The following is a 20,689-nucleotide window of genomic DNA, read 5'->3' on the forward strand; positions in this document are numbered from 1 at the left end:
ACGAGGAAAGTTCCGATGAAACTTTACCAAACTTTTCAGACTGAGACAATCCAAATCACACACTCAGCCACACTTCACCACGCCTATTTAAAAATAATTATGGATGTAAAATTTCTCAGGACTAAAGCTTCTCTACACGACCCTAAATCTTCCCTCAGCACAAATGGAAAACTCAATCTGAAAATAGTAAAGCACTTTGAAACTGGAGGGGACAGAGCAGGGTCCGGAGGCACGGGGCGGTCGCGGCTTGCTCCGTAACGCAGCAACAAGGGGGACAAGCAAAAACCCAAAGATATTTCTAAGATTACGAACAAGTCGTGGGGGCAGCGGCCACTCCAGTTTAAGGATTTACAAGCAGACACGCTGGCTTGCATTCCGCCACCGGCCGGCGATGCCGTCCCCGCGGCAGCGCAGGGCACAAGGCGGCGCCGCTCCAGCTCCCCCCGCACCGCGGCGAGCGCTGCGGGAGCGGCCCGGAGCCCTCCAGCGGGCCGGGCTCGGGACCCGCCCCTGCCCACGCCGCTCATCACGAGGGAGAACCGGGAAAAAGCGCCAGCGGAGGCTCTTTAACCCCGCCTCGGAGCGCGGGCTGCGGGGCGGGCCGGGCCCTCTGGCGCCTGCGCGCGGTTTCGCTTCGTGCTGCGGCGGCGTGGGGCGCTCGGAGCGGGGCCTGCGGCGACATGGCTCCCGTGCTGAACCTCAACAACGAGGTGAGACTCGGGGCGCCGGTGGGAGCGGGCCGGGGGCTCGGCCGGGGGCAGGTCAGCGGCGGCGGATTGCCCTGCGAGCGGAGCCGCCTCGGGGCCGGCGCTGCCCGCGGCCGGCGTGGCTGCCGGCAGCCCTGGGGAAGGCCCCAGGTGGTGCCGCCGTCCCTCGGCCTGGGAAAGCGCGTCCCGTCGTGCTGGAGCGCGGCTCTGGCCAAAACGAACCCCCGTCGGCCGAGGGGAAGCTGCGTGTAGGGGCTGCCCCGCGGATTCGACACGTGTGCCTCGGTGTCCCTCAGCGCCCTTCCATCACGCGTGTCCTGCTGCGTTTGTGTTCACACTGGAGTTCTGTAGGTGATCTAGCGGAGCCACCGGACCCCAGCTGCCTGTCTCCTGGATGGCAAAGATACTGCCTTAATTTCTTGAACGTGGAGGGACTGAAAATGAAAAATTACCCTGTTCTGTAATTCATATTTATTTCTGTGGTTTTTTTTTTTTTTTTTTTCTCTCTTTATAGTGTCAATGTGTGTTTCACTTTTGATGGATTTTGGTTACATATTTGCAACTCACTGGGCCCAATAAGCCAGAAACAGCTAAAGGAGCCTCTTTTTAGGCGTTGCACCAACAGCTTGGAAGAGCTGGCAGTTCTGCTGAGCGTGTGTGGAATGAGCACCTGCACTTGGCACTGTACACTTCCACAGTTCCTACATAATTAACAGCTTGAGTACAGTTGTCAGCCGAGCAAAAATTACTTTGTTTTAAGCATGTAGTAACTTGGAGAGGGGTGCAAATTGTTCTCTTGGTCAAGAGTTTAGTGAAGTGTAGTCTGTTCATCAGGAAAAATGTTTGATTGTACATAAAATCAAGATACTTACTCAGTAGTTTTTGGTTCTTGCTGTTAACAAGTATAAGGCCAGAATGAGTGATTTTACATTGAAATATACCTGTAAATCACCAAGGAAATAAGAGGATGTTTCATCCACTGTTGTAGTGTGGACTTCTTGTGATTGATTCATGTTCAGGTGATGTTTCATAGTCTTTCACCACAAAAATACCAGTATAACGGGGGATGAAAACAGAAGCATTGTTTGACTGAGGAGTTCCTCAGAAAAAGAGTACGATATGTTTCTGTACAAAAGATTGGAAAATTTCAGTAAGGACACTGGGAATGCATCTTATACTTCAAACATAACCTCCTCCTAACAGGCAGAGTTCTGAAGGAGGTAGCTTTTACCAGTTTCTACAGAAAGTAAGCACTGGAGTAATAGATTCATCTGAGATGTAAGGTAAGACAGAGACTGAAATCCTGAATGCCATCTCTTCAAGAGGGACAGAATATCAGTCTGGCTTAGAGCAGGATGGAGACCTAGCATTAACAGATTAAGAAGTATTTTCCATTTCAATGCATATGTCCTTTATTAAGTGTCAGAGCTGTATTAATTAAAATTGGTGTTTAGTGATAAAATGTGAAATAAATTATTTACAATACCACAATGTTTCATATCTCTGTAACAGATACCCTCTGTGTATTTGTTACAGAGGTGCCATTGTAAGAAAGCATTTTAAGTGAAAAAAATACATCTTCCTCTAATAAGAGATGAAATTGAGGAATTTTATTAGGACCATGTTTGAAGTAATAATTTTTAAAATGCATTCTATTAAATATTTTGTATGTATTCTTCCTGTTCCATAAGGGAAAGCAAATTAGAGAGCAGCTCTGTTCTGTGCACCTTCAGCTTTTTGCAGTGAGACAATACTATGGATCTTATGAGTTTTTCCTCATTAGGCTATACACAGTAGGCATGATGGTATTCCTTGCAGAGACAGCCTTGTGACCCTTATACAGCTGATAAACTTGGTTGTCTTTGCTGGATTTAAAAGTCCAGTATTTGAAAGAAATCTACAATAAGGCTGGAGAGAGACTTTGAGAAAAGTCATGCAGAGATAACACAAGAGGCTTTAAATTGAAAGAGGGTAGATTTTGAGACAGGAAGAAATTCTATGCTGTGAGGGTGATGAGACACTAGCACGTGCTGGCCTGTAAATGTTTGGATGCTCTGTCTCTGGAGATGTTTAAGGCCAGGTTGGATGCACTCTGGGTGCAGCCTGGTCCAGGGGGAGGTGTCCCTGCCCACTGCAGCAAGGTTGAAACCAGGTGGTCTTTAAGGCCCCATTCAACCCAAACCATTTTGTGAAATTCTGTGATATTATATTCACATATTTCAGGTTTCAATTCCAGCAAAGAAAGACTTCTGCTTGTATTTAACATAAAATACCATGTCCTTTTGAATCTGAAAGAATTCTAGGATGATAGATTTAATTTTTTTGCCAATTAATATTTTGTTTACAGGAAGGACAAATATTCTTAAGACCAGTGTTTCTCAGTGGTATAAACTGGCACTTAATATTAATTGACCTTAATTTTAATTACTTACTGGTTTATATTTGATATTAGTAGCTAACAAATATTTATAAGTGTCAAAAAGCTTACTTGTTCTGCAGTGTCTACTACATGACGTGTATATGTGCTTTGAAACTGGAGGACATTTAATTGCATGATGATTGAATGATGATGATGATGATGATGAAGAAAATGCTCCAGGGAAGTGAGACAAATCGTGGACTGTGGTGCCTGTGTCCTTTCTGAGAGCTTTTGAGCTCATTGGCTAATTTCAGAGAAATTGGAAAGGAGTGGAGACCTCAAAAGTTGTTGGGCCTTGAGAGTTTTTAAATTATAATTTAATTAAAGAATAGTATTTCCATGGAACAATATTCTCCCAGTTGTTCTGATCTATAAGGAGCAAAGCATAAAAATGTTACACTGTTTAAGTGACTGAGAGATTTAAAAAGTAGCTCAGCAATGTTAAGGACCTAGGGTGAAAAGAGGAAATTGCAATTGTGACGTAGTGAAATAGTATAGGAAATAATAAGAAACCAGTCATAATCAATTATTCACCAATAATTAGTTTAAACATTTCATTTATCTTTCTTTTAATAAGAAGTTGTTTATAGCAGTGTAAATGCTATAAGAAAACATCACTCTATTTCCATGTTAGCAAGTAGGACTTGTGCCAAAAACGTTTTCTTTGTTTTTCTCAAGTTGAATATATACCTAGATAATAACAGAAAAAAAAGCAAGGTCTTGGCAGAACCCACAGTCAGCAAGGTCCAGTAGTTCTTAGAAGCCATCTTGCTGCTGGTGATAGCATGGTAGAGCTTCAGTGTGACTGCATGTCTGAAAAATTGAGAGGGAAAAGGGTTAAGAAACACAACTTTTTTGTAATTCAGGCATCATATTACTGTATAGAATTGTTGCATTTTGATTACTGCCCAAGGAAGAATTCTGTGGGTGAAGGAGGGAGGGTGGGTGCAAAGGAAATAAAAACCAGAAAATTGGAACAAAGTGAAACAGTGAGGACTAGAGTTTTTGGGAAAGAAGAAAATGCAGTATTCTTACCATTTCTATACTCACTGTGTTCATTGAAACAAAGGAAAACATAAGTTGTAGAATGAAAATTTCAGTTTTGCAATTATAGATTCACTGCATATGGTCTTGCTTTTGAGGGTTCATCTGTATTAAGCCCAATTGTATTCTCCAATTGTACTTGCTCTTACAAGCGTGCAGGCTGAAGAAATAATTTTAAAAACCTATTCCTGTCTTGAATATATTTCCTATTTTAAAAAGCTTTCTAAGAAGTTTCAGGTGTCTTGCCACAGAATAGCTTCAGAACTTAAACTTTTCTGGAAACATTTGCTAGATGGCAGCATGTAATCGTCAACTGCCATGGATAAGGGCAAGTCTAAAGGGAAATAGCTCATGTTTAGTGTGAAAAATTATCCTTGTGGATCAGCAGTACACAAGAGTATGAAACAGAAACGTTGAATGGGAGCCCTACAGATTTCTAGTTTTTTTTCAGAATTTGTGTTTATTAAATTGTTACTCTGTTTTTACAGTCATAATGTGCTATCAATATTGTATTATTGAAACAAATGCAGTTATCTTTCTACCCTCTTTTTTTTTTTTTCCCCTTTATTTTGAATGGTATTCTGTTTGCAGCTACCTCAAGGAGCTATGTTGCAGAAAGCTCATGAAGCTAATGCAAATAAAGTCTGTATACAGTGTCTTAAAAATAAATGTTCTAATATGTACCTCTGTGAATGCTGTAATGGCTAAAAGTGAGTATTAGGCATCATATTATATAAAGCAAATTCTTAGACTTGAGAGTTGTTTCTATTTGTGGGTCATGTGAATCAAATTTTCCAAACTTGGTTGGATATTGGAACTTTGGTGTCAGGTGAATTTTATCACAGAAGAAAATGTATATTTGCCAATGCTTATATAAAGAAAGAATGAGTTGTCTTGGTGTAGCAAGGGTAGGTGTTCTTGTGTGTTCATGCACAACTAAGATAAAAAGCAAAAAGGAAAGAGCTGTTGAAATGATACTTGTGTTAGTTCAAAAATGGAACAAAGTTCAAGTACATCCTTTTACAAGTAAATAATTTTGGTCACCAAAGTTTCTGTATAGCAGTAAAGAGAATGTGGTCTGAACAGAATACCAGGAAAGATTAGGGAGGGGAAAATTTGAGTGGGTCATTCGTTCTTCCTGAAGCTGAATTGATTTCTATAAGCAAGAACTGCTGCATGATGTTTGTAAGGTGCACTAATGTGAAAGATCTGAGTATTTACCCATGCTAGTCCTTAGTGTATTATATATTTATAGTTTTTATACAGTATGTCTAGCATGCTTGCATAAATATTTTTTAATTGATAATAAAAAGTGTTTTAGTCTTTGAGTGGTCACCATTTTTGCAAGAAGCATTCTGTACAAAGTGAATTTAAGACTTCACTGTTTAAGACTTTAAATCTTCCTTACTTTCCGCCTTCTTCAGCATTATTTATGACTAGCATGTCACTCAGATGTGATGTACCTCTAGGAGGTACAGGTATCTCTTTAGGATGATAAATTGGACATACAATTTAGAATCTTATTTATTCATGGTGTGTTTTTTTAGACACATTTTATTTATAGAAACCAAGAGTGTTTTTAACATTGAAGTGCTTTTTGTATAAGGCTTTTTATGGAGAATTGCTTTGCAGTTCAGACAAATGAGGTGTGCCCCTTAAGGAGTGTGATTCTCCAACTGTGGTTTCACAAGCATCTGGACTTGCTGCTTCTGAGTGTGGGGCTTCTCACTTACCCATTCCAGCCACGTGGTCCTGCCTCATTCTTCTGTGATTGTAAGAAGTTTGTTGCTAGAGTAGTTTCCTACTACAGATTGATGGTAGCAGGGTCTTACAAGCTCGTGGGAGCAGCAGGAATATGGGAGCTGAGATGAGTGGGATGGGCACAGAGGTGGAGAGATGGACAATCCCACCACAGCAGCTGAACTGTTTGATTGGCCAATAGAGCTGTGCTGTTTTTCATCTTGTGTGTTTCTCTTTGACAATGACTTTCTGTGAAATAAACATAGGATTTGGGGAGGGTATTGTACCAGCAAAACCTAAAATAAGGTGATACATAATGTGCATTTATGTTGTTTGGTAGATGTTTGTTACAGAGGTTAGCTAGTGATCAAGGCTGTAAAGGCAGGAGAATTAGAGAGTTCAAAGGGGATGCCAAAGGCACCTATATATTTGTCTGATCTTGATAAATTTACATAATGAGTTCATACGAGAGTAGTTAAAAATCAGCTTGAAAGAAGAATCTTGGTGTCAAGGTGTACAGGTGCCTAGGACGCTCTGTGGTTGGAATTGAAGTTGGATCTGGGTACTGGAACTGCCAAGATCCCTGATAGTTTATGATTCTAAATACTTTCTTGAACCTGGTCATACAGTCTCTTATATGTCACTACGTTTATGTTTATTTTTTGGGAAATGTGACTAAGGGGGAAAAATGGTCTCTTACCTGTTGCAAAAGAACAAATTGCAGTCTGGTAAAGTAAAGGAAAATGTAATATATTAGTTGTATTTCCAATGCTAATTAAGAAATTGACACTTGGGCCTTTGTGGACTTTCTTTAAAAATGCTTTTCACTGTTGTGGGCAAGTTGAGGTGAGCATTCAGGTTTTTAGTGCATTACATCCAAAGATCCAAGTTTCTATTGCTTAAGGTACACTGTAGTATTTTAAAGTATATTCCAAAGCCTTCCTTACAGTGATGAAAAAGAATTCTAGATGGAAACTTTCACAAAAACACTGAGAGTGCTGCAGACACTACTGTGTGTAAGGCAGTTTAAAATACTGGGCAGCCAATCCAGTGCAGTGATCCAGCATCTCACTGGAATAAGGTAGCTACCCCCAAAGATCTATTTTTACACTATCTCCTGGGCTATGTGGTAATCAAGGAATCCCTTGGGGCAATTTGATACTTGTGTCTGCTCTCTTCATATAAAGGGGGAAGTGAGACTTGAGGTGAGGCATCTGACCAGTTACCTGGTATTGGACTGAGCTGAGATGTCTTACTGCTCATAATTCAAAATATACTATTGTCCTTTAAGGCATGATGCTATCTGATGGGGCAAAATTTATGGTTTAATGGCTCAGTTGTTACAAAGCTTTCCAGTAATTGAGAAAGCTGATGTATGTGTTCCCTCAGTCTGAAATGAGTTGAATCCTGTGAATCTCAATGACCAGCAGAGTGCACTAATGACAAATATTAACAAATACTGTTTCTGGGCTACTGTCTGGCAAAGAAAGGTGATTTTATGGAGTATGGGGAGCCTGGTCATGTATTTCACCAGTGAAAGCATTTCAGTAGGAAAAGTCCTTGACTGTGCTCCAAGGGCTGCTTATTCAACAATTAGCATAAAATACATGAGCTCTCTGAAAGGAAAAACTGGAACTCAGAACTCTTTAGTCCTGAGAAAATACTGCTTGTTGGTCTATAGATAAGCTCTCTTTTCCTATTTTCTCTGTGGTTTATGAGCTGTATTTCATCCATCACCTATACAGTATGCTGGCCAAGCCATTTTCTTGAAGTAGAGGTATTTACCCTAGACTCCTATACCATGTTTTTCAGTTCTGTTAAGTGCCCCAGCATCTAGACTGTTGCTCAGATGGTGGACACCAGTTTTTGTACTCTTCTGAGCTATCTGCCAGTGTGCTTCTGATGTATCAGAGTCTCCGTCTCTTGGTCAACTTAAACTGGCTTGAAGTTCACCTGAGAGCACTTCAGAATTATTCTTGAGTGGCTAGCACTTGGATACTTTTGAAAGAGTATGGGTGTCTAGGATGCTTTGTGGTCAGATTCAAACTGTGGATGACTATAGGCATTGCCAAAATCTGTGTATCCCTGGCTTGCACATGGTCTTAAATACTTCCTTCTGCATTCTCTTAAATGTGACTAAAATCAGTCTAAAGTCTTGGAAAGGCGTGTAAACAAGTTATGAGAACTGAGAAAAGATAAATTTCTGCACGATTCAAAACTAAATAGCTAATCTTTTCCATCAGTTCATTTCTTAGTATACTGGCAGATCACTACGTTTTTTCTGTATATTACAAGTCTATGCAAAGTTGGAAAGCAAACACGGCTTTCTTTTAAAACTCTGGAATACTTGGCAGCAGTCATTTTAGCTCTATGGAAATGCATGTAAAAATTCTTGCATTAATTGTGTTACTTATGAATAATTGTAGGCACAACAGTTTCTTGAAGAAGAAAGTTGTGCTACATAGGGCTTGATTTCTGCTTGTAACAGTTCAAGTGTTAAATTGCTGACATTCTTTTACAGACCATGTAAATGTCCTAAGGAAAAAGTATTTTGAAAGCTTATGAAATTTCCAAACTTATACTCTGTGAGATAAAATTCTGAGGAATTGTGGCTTTTTTTTTTTCCCTAGGAACTGTTCCAGCAGCTGTTTCTAAAGTTTCTAGAGTTGCCACATCATCAGTTTTACTAATATTAGCAGCAAATTCTGATCTGCTTGCTCTTCACAGATTTTTTTCAGCGGATCACCGAAGCAATTAACCACGGCTAACAAGGCAGGTTTTTTTACTTTTGACAGTGTTGTATACAGCTGTTATCAGACTACTGTACTTGAAGACAGCAATGAAAACTTTTTCTTAGCTCGAGTGGTTTATATAAAGTGTGTGTGGTAGGCCACGTAGGCTAGTAAGATGCTCTCATAAAACAAAAACATCTGTGGTTCCTTGGTGTGGTAGTGTGCAATAATGAAAAAAACATGCAAACCGTCATGGGAAACTTAGTAACTTTTACTTTAAAGGAACTGTATGGTACTTGCAGTACACAGTCTAGTTTTTTTATTAAATGTAATTTATGGCTATATATGCCTGAGTAAAACATAATTTAAAAATGGTTCTGTTACAGTAAATGTGCGTAATTGCTTACTGCTGTCCTTGCAGAGGTCTTTCAGCAACCTTTACATTGCTGGTGTGGAACTTGTTGCTAAATGAAGAATGGAGCAAGGCTGAAATTGGTGTAGAAGGGAAGATGTGGTTTTAAGACTTATTAATAATAGAATTTGGAAGCTTGGAGGAGATGTTCCTAGAAGGAGAATAGTAGTCAATTGCGAACTCACTGCAAATTGCTCATTGGTATGCAATATTAAAATTCTTAACGGAGAGGTAAAGTGGCCAATGCACTAAGTTCAGTGGCTCTTTTGATTGTTTTTCAAGTCATATAAAGTAAAGAGATTTAAAATTTTTGTGCTGATTTTGTATAAAGAAAATTCCATTATGTTATTTCCTGTGCAAAGAAAAGTCACAATGATACCTGTTTATTCATATGGCATTTAATACCAAATGGAACTCTGCATAAAAGTGAAGCAGAGGCTGACTGCTCTCTTCAGTAGCTGGAAGGAGGTTGTCCAGCTTCAGGTTGTGAGGTGGGGATTGGTCTCTTTTCCCAGGTAGCAGGACAAGAGGAAATGGTATCAAGTTGTATCAGATTGGCTGTTAGGGAAGATTTCTTCACCTAAAGGGTTGTCGATTCACTGTAGTGGGATGCTCGGGGTAGTGGCTGTGTCACCATTCCTGGAAGCATTTAAAGGTATGAGATGTGGCACTTAGGGACATAGTTCAGTGGTTGGCTTGGCAGTGTTTAGTTTATGGTTAGGCTTTATCATCTTCAAGGTGTTTTTCAGTGTAAATGATTCTGTGGATCCTCTTTGCTATTTTATGAGGACACTTATGAGAAAACATAAGATCGTGTACGGATATAGGAAGATGTAGGAAGAGATAAACGGATAAAAGCTGTTTGCAAAAGAGCCTGGTAAGAACTGTTCTGAATAGCAAGTGGTTCAAAGGAATGAATGGTGGATTTCATTCAGAGGCAGGTGTTGCTGAAGAAATCTGCAGAGGTTGTGAATAGCATGGGGCGGGGGGAGCATACCTGACATAGATCAGATAGGAATTCTAAACAATGTAAAACAAAAGGGCAGATAAGATTCCTGCAGGGAAGGTGAGAGGAAGAGAAGAAGGAAGGAAGGAACTTGAAAGTATTTAAATATTAGAAAATGGTGGGTGGATGATGAGGTGTGTTGAACAAGATAAATAAGGAGACCTTATAAGGATAGGACAGGGGAAATCACTTTGGTAAGAAGAACCTAGAGACTGAAGGTAGCAAGCTTCAGAAGAAGAAATCTTCCAACAGAACCAACACTTGGTGTGGAAGAGAAGTTGTCAATGACTAGACAATGAACATACCATTGGGCAGACAGGTGACAGTACTTGTTCTGTCACAACAAAGAAGATTTTGCAAGAACCTTTAAGTATTGCTCCAAGTTGTTAGTAATACTGAGATAGTTGTGTACAAATCTCTTGAAGATTTGGCATCTTGGCAGCTGATGGAGAACAACTTGTGCAAAGGTATTTAAATTAATGAATAAATGTCAGACATCTGGCATGGATATTTTGAGAACTTTTTTATTTTTAAGTATTTTTAATTCCTTCTGTTTTTTATACCTGTCCTTTTCCCGGTTTCTATCGATGTCATGAAGAAACTTCTAGGAAAAACGCAGGTTATTAGATTATTAGATTTTTGGGGCTTTTTTAAACACTGACTTTCCCATGTGTTTGTGTTTACGAAAAATTCTCTTTTTTTTTTTTTTTTTAATTTTTTTTAACTGAACTGAGGGAGTAAGAAACACTAACTGCTGCAGCAAGGTAATCTATTCCCACTAGCAGGAATTCTTCCCATCCTTGTGAAAAGACTGAAGAGTAGCTTATATGGTAATGCCACTCAAATTTTAACTTTTTTTGCATTAATTGACTGAAAGTTCCCACAAAAAATACAGGTCATAGAGACATAATAGCAGAAAGCACCATAAGGGATGAGCAGTTTTTCTGTGGGAAGTAGGATAGTATTTCAGAGCTGTCAGGCCAGTAATACTGCAGCATGTTTGAAGCCAATGGAAGTTTACCTCACATTCTGATGATGTTCACAGTATTTGGCTGAATATTCATCCTGTTTGGAAGTGCAACTCAGAAAGATCTGTGATGCAAATTTGGATTTACTATGTATGAGGTTTTTATCAGAGTCTGTTTCCTGAGGCCATGGCTTCTGCTGGTCACTGGCATACCCTAGGTCTGGACAGGGGTTATACTTGTACTCACTGGATGCATTTTGATACTTTTTTTTTTATATGCATGTCAGGTGGTGTGCTAGAAGCACCATAAGACAGATAAAAAGTTGGACTTGTTAGTCTATTAGTAAAAGGAGCCTCAAGCTTCTTAAAAGAATTTTAGGGTTGGTAGCATTTTTTAAGACTATTTTATTTTAAGAAGAAAGGCAAAAGTACCAAATACTTTGAAAGCCATAAACCACAAACACATCTTTTCTGTTATTTCTCTATTTTCTTGTTCTCTTTTCTTTAACAAAGGATTTTTTATTTTAAAAATGTGGATACTAAATTCTTACTATTTGTTTCTCAATAGCTTTTTTCCCACTCATAAGAAGTAAGAAGTTATTTTTCTTATCATAGTTACATCAGTTACTTTCATAATGTAAGCTAAATGTATATTTATGGTCAATCTAAAAATTGTGGTATTTAGCAAATTTTTTTATATTTCAGATTTAGAAAGAAATGGAAAATTATTTAGTGGGTATTTCTCCAACTTCATCACTCCTCTCCTGATGCTGTTTTGTTTCATTTAATGAACTTAAACCCATTTTTTCTTAATTATTTATTTATGCTATATGTTACTGTATAATAATAACAACTATATGGTGACATTGAAATATGAATTTTGAAATAAGTGTTAAATAAGTGTTTGTGTTGAATGACATAATAGTAATAATGATGGTGATGATGATGATGCATTTCCTGGTAATATTAAGATGCAAATATTTGTCCAATATTGCAATGCTGATGTTAGTTCACAATTCTTACATGGCTACCAGTTTTCACAAAACGTGTAGGAGCTCTGGGCTGTGATGATGTGTCAACCTTGATTTCAGTTCAATAAGCCCAAGACTTACCAGAGATGGATACTGACAGACAAACAGTGTGCTGACAAACCTAATTTTCTCAGAAGCCAGGCTAACGAATCAGTTTTGATATTCTGCTCTTTCAGAATAGCTGAGGAAAGTTTCAACATAGTAGCACTCAAGACTTGGAGTTTTTTTGTGGTAACTTAGGGGAACCATACTACCATTTATGTTAGCATCTCTTAATCTCAAGCCAAAGCAGTCACACCACCAAACACAGTTTCAAATTGATACTGGAATCACTGTGGTTGAATTTCTACATTTGTTACGGGGAAAGGTCCTTACCCAATTTTGACACAATTTTCATGATGGCAGTTCAGCTCTGCAGGTTTGGATCATGTTTGTGACCTGTATAATTAATGTAAAAAATTACACAGATTGTTGGTGAGTCATTGTAGTCAAGCTGTCATGATTCAGCAGCTAATGTAGAGATTCATAATGTTGCCTTGTGGTCGGTGCTCTTTCACAGCTGCTTTTAAGAGATTTGCCATTTGAAGAGGGGTAAAAGCCCTCAGCACACTTACTATTTATTCTCATGTGTTCACCCTCATAGTTGTTACATTACTCCTGCAGCTTCTCTCTTACTGTCTTTTTGTAAAGTCAAAGCTTAAGGAGGCATGAAATTCTGATGTGACTTTTAGCTAGAGTTCTGGTCTAATGAGGAAGTCCTAGACATCAAAGTCCATTGATTTGAGCTTGGCTGTGTTGGATGCTTTGATCACATCCTCCTTCAACATTCCATGGAAATATTTTTAGCCAAGTGATAGCTGGGAGTTTTCAAACTTGTATTCAGCTGATCAATTAAATACAAAATTAGAAATTACCTTCAGGTAGTCCTCTGTTTTGGAAAATATGTTCTACTTCCATGGGGGTTACATATGTGGTGACACATATATCTAATGATTAGGTATATTTACATATGTCTAATATTGCATCTTGAGGCTAGTTTATAACAGTTATTTCTTATCTGGATGTTTACAACTACTGATGTGTATTTAGGGTTTAGAAATGTGTCTAGCCACCTCATGATCCTGGTTTGGACTTGAATGCTTTCTGAAGTACTGCATGGAATTGGCTCCATCCAGTGAGACACTGACTTTGAAGCAGTAAATCCATTAAATTCTAGTCTTTGGCAATGATCAAGTAATTCTAGGCTATAGCCTCACTCCCTCCCACCTATCATAGATACTTGGAATTGCCTTTCAAAACCTTTGGATGAAAATGATCTTTTCTAATATTTCTGAGTACTCACTGTGGTTTCCACTTGGAGAAATTATACTAGAAATGACAATTGTTCTCCATGCAGGAGGAAATATAGTGCTATAATGAATAAAGAAACCCATATTTCAGTGCTTCAGTTGAGAAAGTACAAAGAAAGAAGCATGGGTAGACTGTGGAGGAAGAGTTTGACAGTATCTCACTAGGGGTGCGTTTATTACTTTTCATGTGAGGAAGGTGGAAATTTGCCCAAGTGGATGGTGTGCTTTTTTTCTTTCATCCTTAGGAAGCCCCTTGGGAAACCTTAGAGGGTGAGTACCCAGAGGCCTGAGAAGCTGCAGGTGTTTTGCTTTTGGGATGCTCCAGCTAGCAGTGGCATTTCTGCCTGCTTTGTGCAGCAAGGTGCAATTGTTTAATCCGGAAGAATTTACCTCACGTTTCAAGAATTTTTGTATGTTCTGATAATTGTAGGGGATAAAATTGAATCCACTTGATTCAGATCTGTTCTCATGCAGCTGCAGATGGCAAATGCAAGATTAACACCGTGTTGGTATGGCACAAACAGTGACTGAAAAACTGTGCTCCTTAGCACTGTCTATGTCATTGTAGTCTGATTTGCTGTGGTCCATTTTTCTGTCTTCTGTATGTTCTTACTTTGCTCTTTTGTGCTGGAACTAGCTAACCATTTAGGGGACCATAAGGAAAAACAGTTCAGGAAACTGATCTGGCTGAAAAAATGTACTTTTGGTTTTTTTATATATATTTTTTGCAGTATATATTTGTATAAAAATGTTCCACATCTGAACACTGATACTCTACACAGGTGTGTTTGTTGTTTCTTGCTGCCTTTGCCACTCTACTTATATATGTTTTTATAATGCAAATGTATGACGCTGTATTAAGTCTTTCTGCCTATTTCCACATATTTCAACATGTATAAAATACATACTGTAATACAGGGATTCTTTTTGTAAAAAAAGAAAGGAAAAAATGAAATTTGGCAACTGCTAACTTTTCCTAAGAATTTAAAAATCATTAGATCTTTCAAACTGTTCCTAAGAATCTAAAAATCATTAGATCTTTCAAACTGGCATTCCAGATAATAGAGAGAAGTATTTGTAATGAAGTTCCAGAAACATTTTTTGCTTAGATTATTCACTCAAAAGATTATGTACTATTGTTAGTTCTGGCTAATATGTGATCCAACTGCAGGTGTTTCAAATTTTAAAACTCTCTGTTGCCAAACAGCACCAAAAATTAACATTGAGAATACTCTGTTGCCATGGTAGTTTCTTGGTTAGAAGACTGCCAACTAACTATAAAGTGAAACCAGTGCTTTTGATGTGCCCTAAAATGAGGAAGAGAAAGAAGATCAGTGAGAACTGAAACATTACTGAGTTCCATGGTTTTTTTGTCGATATTGGAGAGACCTTGAATATTCAACTTAAATGCATTTCACTTTCTTTTTATTGTTTGGTTTGGTTTTTTCTAAGCTGGTTTTCTTGCTTTGTCACTTGTTGATGTGTAATTTAAGCAATTTGTAATTTTATTTTTAAATAGTCACTGTAATTTGATTTATTTTTAGTGACTTCTTCCATTTCTACTTTAGCAGCACTGCTTAAACTTGAAGGAGCTCAGAAGAAAATATCTTATTGCAATAAAATCTAAAAGCTATTGTGTACATATGGGCATATATAAATAATTTTTTCCTTTTGCTTTGAGCCATTTGAGCCATTTTAGTAGATCAGGCTTGCATTTCAAACTCCTAGGGTTCTCTTGGCATGAAGGGAACATGTGAGAACTGAAGTATTACCTGTACCTGCAATTTCATCTTTTTCCTGTCATACATTTACTAGACCCCAGTATATGGTAATTTGTCAATGGCAATATGGTAGGCTATATTTAAAACAGACTCTTCCTGGGACAGAATTAACAGCCTTGATTCTTGATGTTTTCTCCTTGTTATCCCACTATCAGGTGTGACTCTCGTGTCAGATAAATCCTGTTCGCCTGGAGAGTACAGGAAGAAACTGAAATGGAAGAGCAAGCTTAGAATTACCCTCTTTTTTTTTCCCAGACATCAAGCAATAAAAAAGACATAAGGGACCTTGTTATTGCACAATGAATTTGATGTGTCTACATCTTGTGTCTTCTGTAAAATTACAGAACACTGCTTTCAGAACACCATCTTCAAACTGTAAAAAAAATATTTTTGCAGTTGTGTCTGCAAAATTGTCTTTTTGAAGATAGTGTTCATACAGGAGAACTTAGCATGCTGAGGGAGAGGCTGGAGGCCTCTGTTAAATGGATGTGTGTCTGTTCAACATTATGGATATTTCACAATGTTACAAAATCTTAAAATTGCGGGTTTTTTTCACTAGATGAGGTTAGATGCAGTGTCCTTTCTTGAAGAGAACAGAATGATTTGTCTTTTCTGGTTGCTTGTACCAGAACTAAGACTAACTAGACTGTGTGCTGGCATAAAGCAGAAGTGGATGAAGAAATTCTGATCTGTCTAGTGCTGGTTGTTTAAGGATTTAATAATTTAAGTGCATTATTGGGTCAGGACCAAAATACTCAGTACCTCATGGGCTGAAGCCCAAGAAGAACAGTTGTATGTGCTTCAGACTGCTCCAAAGAAAAGGACATGTCCATCAATTTATTGGCTTTCATGCATTCTGGATAGCTGGGGCTGACTAAGTTAACTTCTATTAACTTTAGTTAAGAAGAATTTAAGGCATTCTAGGTCGTTCAGGTATTTTCATATGCAGTATTAGCTTTTCTATGTGGTAATGAAAAAAACCCCCAACTTTTCCTTCACAGTTGTTCTTGTATTTCAGTGTTTTTGAATAAAATGCATTCAAACTAGGTCATAGGCAGGAACATATTAGTGCTTCTCTTAATCCATTGGGTTTTTTTTATAATAATGGTTTGATTTGGGGATTTTTTTTTTTTTGTTAAGTACAGTTGATACTATAGTTCAGAGTAGACACGTACCTTCCTTGATACATCTACAAATCTTTAGTCACACTTTCCTTTATTTTTTCTAATTGGCTGAACACTAGCTTAGTTTGGAGTACTGTTGCTTGTACAGACCTCAAAACAAGTTTCAGAAGTAGCCAAGTACAACATTTTTTTCTAATGTAATGTTCATTTGAGAACTTTGCTGCTGTTGCCTTAAAAATGTGAAGGCAAATATCTTTGACTAGTCATGTGAATTTGAATGTATAATTGTACCTACACTGTCACTTTATCCACATTCCTTGATGTGTTTTTCTTGCTATTCCTAATATGAGGACTGTTTTGTAGTAATACAGACTTTCAGTACCTGAACTAGACTTCTTGATGCTGTTTTATCTAAAAATGCTTTACATTTCTCTTGAAGAGACTTGAAAATTTTCAAACAAGTTTTTTTGGAACAGCTTAATTGTGTGGGAGGCTCTTGACTTTCTATTCTATTGCACGTGTGTTTCATCTTGTGTTACATTGTGCAATTACAGTGTCCCATTAATTTAAAAGGGATACTGTTTGTGATCAGAGGCCCTTTCCAGACAGTCTGCATTGATTTAGGAACTGATTCAGTACTTCCAAGACCTTTGTTAGTCAAAATTAATTTGTAACTATGAGTGAAATACCAGTGTCAACGGAACTATTCCATGAAAAAACCCTGGAGAAGACTTAGATATCAAAGGTACAATTAAGTTATCTTGTGTCAGTTACTTTCTGGGCAGGAGAAGGGCTTGGACATGCTGAGAATTGGGAAGGTCTGACTGGACTACCATATAAAAAACAAATCTCTGGGAAGGGCTGTTAACCCTTTGGAGCCAGGTATAAACTGAAATAAAAAGGCAAAGTAGTCTCAGCTGTGAATTTTGGATTAAATTCAGTTCTTCTAATTCTTTAAACACACAGTTGTTCCTTATTATTTGCTGGAAGTTACACTCTTGGTTTGCTATGTACCCTCTGGTACCTTTGTACTGTGTCAGTGGTACCCATCCATTAAAATTTGGGCTGTTTTCATTGCCAGATAAGTTCTGGGAGCATTGTGCCAAGTATCCCTTTAATGTAGGCTGTGCTTGAAGCCAGCAGTTCCTGTTACAGTCTCCCTCAGTAATGTGCACTCATTGGAAAAGGTGAGTTGCAGGATAGTTTCCAGTTCTTGTCTGGCTTGTCACCTGCTGATCCCCTGCTGTGCTCTTTGCTCGCCCTTTCTTGAAAGGGCAGCAGCTGCCACCTGCATGTGGCTTGAAATGATTTGTGTGCAGCTGGTTGGCTTTGTGGCAGTGCTTACTGCAAGGGGCAGCCTCTTGGTTGATGGATGCCTCTCTTTGTAGAGTGCCATCAGTCATGGAATTTTTTGGATTTCATATTTGTTTAGGATTAGGACAATATAAATACATTATTCTGTGAAAAAGCACAGTGCCAAATGGATTATTTTAGTTCATAACCATAGCTTTTGAAATATGCTTATGTGCATTCACGTTAGTATATGTTACCACCTAGGCTTGTTTTCAAAAGTGAGTTAATTTCTTTTATGATTTCTTTTGTATTTAATAATTTTTATGTAGTATATATATATTCTTACTTTGGTATTGTATATTATTAATAATTTGTGAACACTGACAATTGTATTCACAAATGACAATGACATTTGGTAGCATTAATGAGTAGGAATGGCTTAATTGTCTCATAAATAGTATTTCCCAACAAAATAAGGAAGTGTCTTCAACAAAGGAAAGCATCTCTTTTTCTTTGTTCAAAGAAATCCTTGAAGTGGTTATTTCCACATACAACTTCAGACTTCAATAATTTCCAGGAATTCTAGATCCTATTGATAGAGGAAATTGTTTGGTTTGTGTTTTGCTTATTTATAATTATTCTTTTGTGCTTACTGTGACTGCTGAGTAGATTAAAAATCCTTGTTGTCTAGTCTTGAAGCACAAAGTCTGATCCTGACTTACGCTGCAGCCTTTTTATGTTTCAGTGCAAAGAATTTTCTTTTTCTCACTTTTTTTAACTATTAATAAAAAGTACCTTATTATTAATAAATATTTGTTACTATTTTTTGAAAGCCATATTATTGGTGAGGGTTTTTTTTTTGTTTGGTTTGGTTTGGTTTAGTTTTTCTGTTTTTTTGGTTTTTTTTCTACTGATGGCAAAGTTTCATCTCTCACTTTGTAGTACAAGAGACCAGGGCCTACCCTGGTGGTCTAAGCCCCATTGTTTCAGGCACACTGTAAATCTGAAGCTTAACTTTTTTGATTTCTTTCCCAAAGGGCTGACTGCTTTCTTGAGAACGTTATGAGTACTTCCAAGAACAGAGTTGATGCATACTGTCCCGTGTGAAAGAAGTGACTGGATTACATAAATTGATATTCCTAGTCTGCCAAAGAGCGAATACCTTCCCTCATTCCTGCTGTCATGTCTATGCAGCCTTCACTGGCTGGCAGCAGAGCAGGCTGAAGTTTGGCTCTTGTAGGCCCTGGAAACATGCTGTGTATGCATTAATATTTCTATTAAAAAAATACCTGATAAAATATTTTTGAGAGAAAGTTAAATATACTTCGTGTGCACAGTAAATAATATGTAAAGTATGAGTTACTTAAATTCCAGCATGTTTCTAGCTTGTGGATGTTTTTAGTGGTTATTAAAAAAACAGAGAATAAAAAAACCCAAAGTGAAAACAACCTCCCCTCCCCAGACATTCTAAGGCATACTCGGTTTGCATCTGACATTCCAAACTCACTGAATGTACATAGTATCAAAGCGTTCAGCCAGAACTGCATTATTTTCTTTCTTCCTTTTAGAAGATGTACTATAGAGACCTATGATAATCTCACTCAGTGTATTATAAAAAAGAAATATCTGTGTGCCTTGATGGCAGATGGTGATGTTAAGGGTTTCTTCCTTAACATGTCAGAGACTTGAGCAGTGCTGCTGTGTAGCAGAAACTTGGCACTTGATGTTTTTTGGCATGTGGTTTCTGCTGTTAACTGAAGTAGAAATGCTTTTGTAGGTAGACCTGTGTGTACAGCTGCTTTTCCTAGGATAACTGAGGCAAGTACTTTGCTGTAACAATTTTTGGAACAAGAGACCACATTTGGGTCAATTGTTTTTGTTCCATAAACCTTCTTTACCTTTTTACTTCTCGTGGTGCAAGTGGCTAACGTTGCCCCCCATACAATTCCCCTCTTGCTTCTCAGAGGAGCATTGCTTCACATTTCTTCTGCTTTTCTGGAAGAAGTAAGGCTGACAATCAGCCCATGCCCCTCTCTAGAATTTGTTTTGCTCTGATTCAGCCTTCAGTTAAGACACTGCTGAATACTGTTCAGGGCTTAACAACTTGATTGAATCAATAACCTAAGCTACAGACATAGTCTGCTATGCAAAATATGTGTTCTACTTTCCTTTTCTTTTTTTTAAAGCATCATCTTTATGGGTCTCTGCACAGGGTGTATATGAACCAGCCAGACTCCTCATTACAAGGGTGAAGTACAGCTCTGTGAGCTTTGAGGATTTTTCTTTGGTTTATAGTACTAATATTCCTCATTTACCTGACTAGGTAATGCAATCATCAGTCTCTCATTTTGATGTTATCTCTGAGAAATTAGAAATCTGACGTAAAGAATTTTATTGAGAAAGAGGTGAAATTTCAATTTAATTTTAAACTTACTTCTCTGGATGAAGTTAAGATAAATCTGGCTTTTGTTAGGAAGACAGATTTTTTTGTTTGTTTGTTTGTTTTAGTATATAATGTTATTCCAAGTTTAACTGTTAACTACAACATTTTAATAGACATAGTAATATACATATGAATAAATAAGGGGGAAGTTGAGTTGTAAAAGAAAAGGGTCACTGTTGACTCCCTGTTTATCTGAAACATTCACCATTTGACAACACCTGGGCTTAAGGTTTTCCTTTTTGGAATTTAATTGCAAAAGATTGGAAAGGTTTCTTGTTCATCCTATCAGTCTAATAATAATAATAATGAGTACCTCTTTCTTTGTTATTGGAGTGAGAATTAAGACCAAAATGCCATTGCCAAATTTTCTTCAAAACTGCCTGCTTTAAATTTGATTACAGAGTACTGGGTAGGATTGCAAGTTGAGACAGACTGTAGTTAGTTAGAAATCACTTGATTTTTGTTTTCAATGAAAATGAATTCAAAATTATGAAGAGAATATAATATCTCAAATTCTGTTCCATAATAGATAATGATAATTCTGAAAGTCTTTCCTTAACACTTCAACATGTTTCATAATGAAAATGCTTTTATGTATTATGCACCAATGGATTTAATGTGCTGCTGATATTTCTCTGGGG

The 20,689-nt window shown here is 37.8% G+C and overlaps 1 protein-coding gene across 1 annotated transcript in view; it reads left to right on the forward strand.

Annotated features, from left to right (window-relative positions):
* The first annotated feature begins 462 nt into the window (after positions 1-462).
* SRFBP1 (serum response factor binding protein 1) overlaps positions 463-20,689 on the forward strand; it is a 65,200-nt gene continuing 44,973 nt past the window's right edge. Inside the window, exon 1 of the mRNA XM_079331588.1 lies at positions 463-710. Within this exon, the coding sequence (XP_079187714.1) occupies positions 681-710 (30 nt within the window). The 5' untranslated portion in view covers positions 463-680. The remainder of the gene's footprint in view (positions 711-20,689) is intronic.

The sequence above is a fragment of the Erithacus rubecula genome, assembly GCF_903797595.1.
Source record: "Erithacus rubecula genome assembly, contig: SUPER_Z_unloc_5, whole genome shotgun sequence".
In the NCBI taxonomy this organism is placed as follows: Eukaryota; Metazoa; Chordata; class Aves; order Passeriformes; family Muscicapidae; genus Erithacus; species Erithacus rubecula.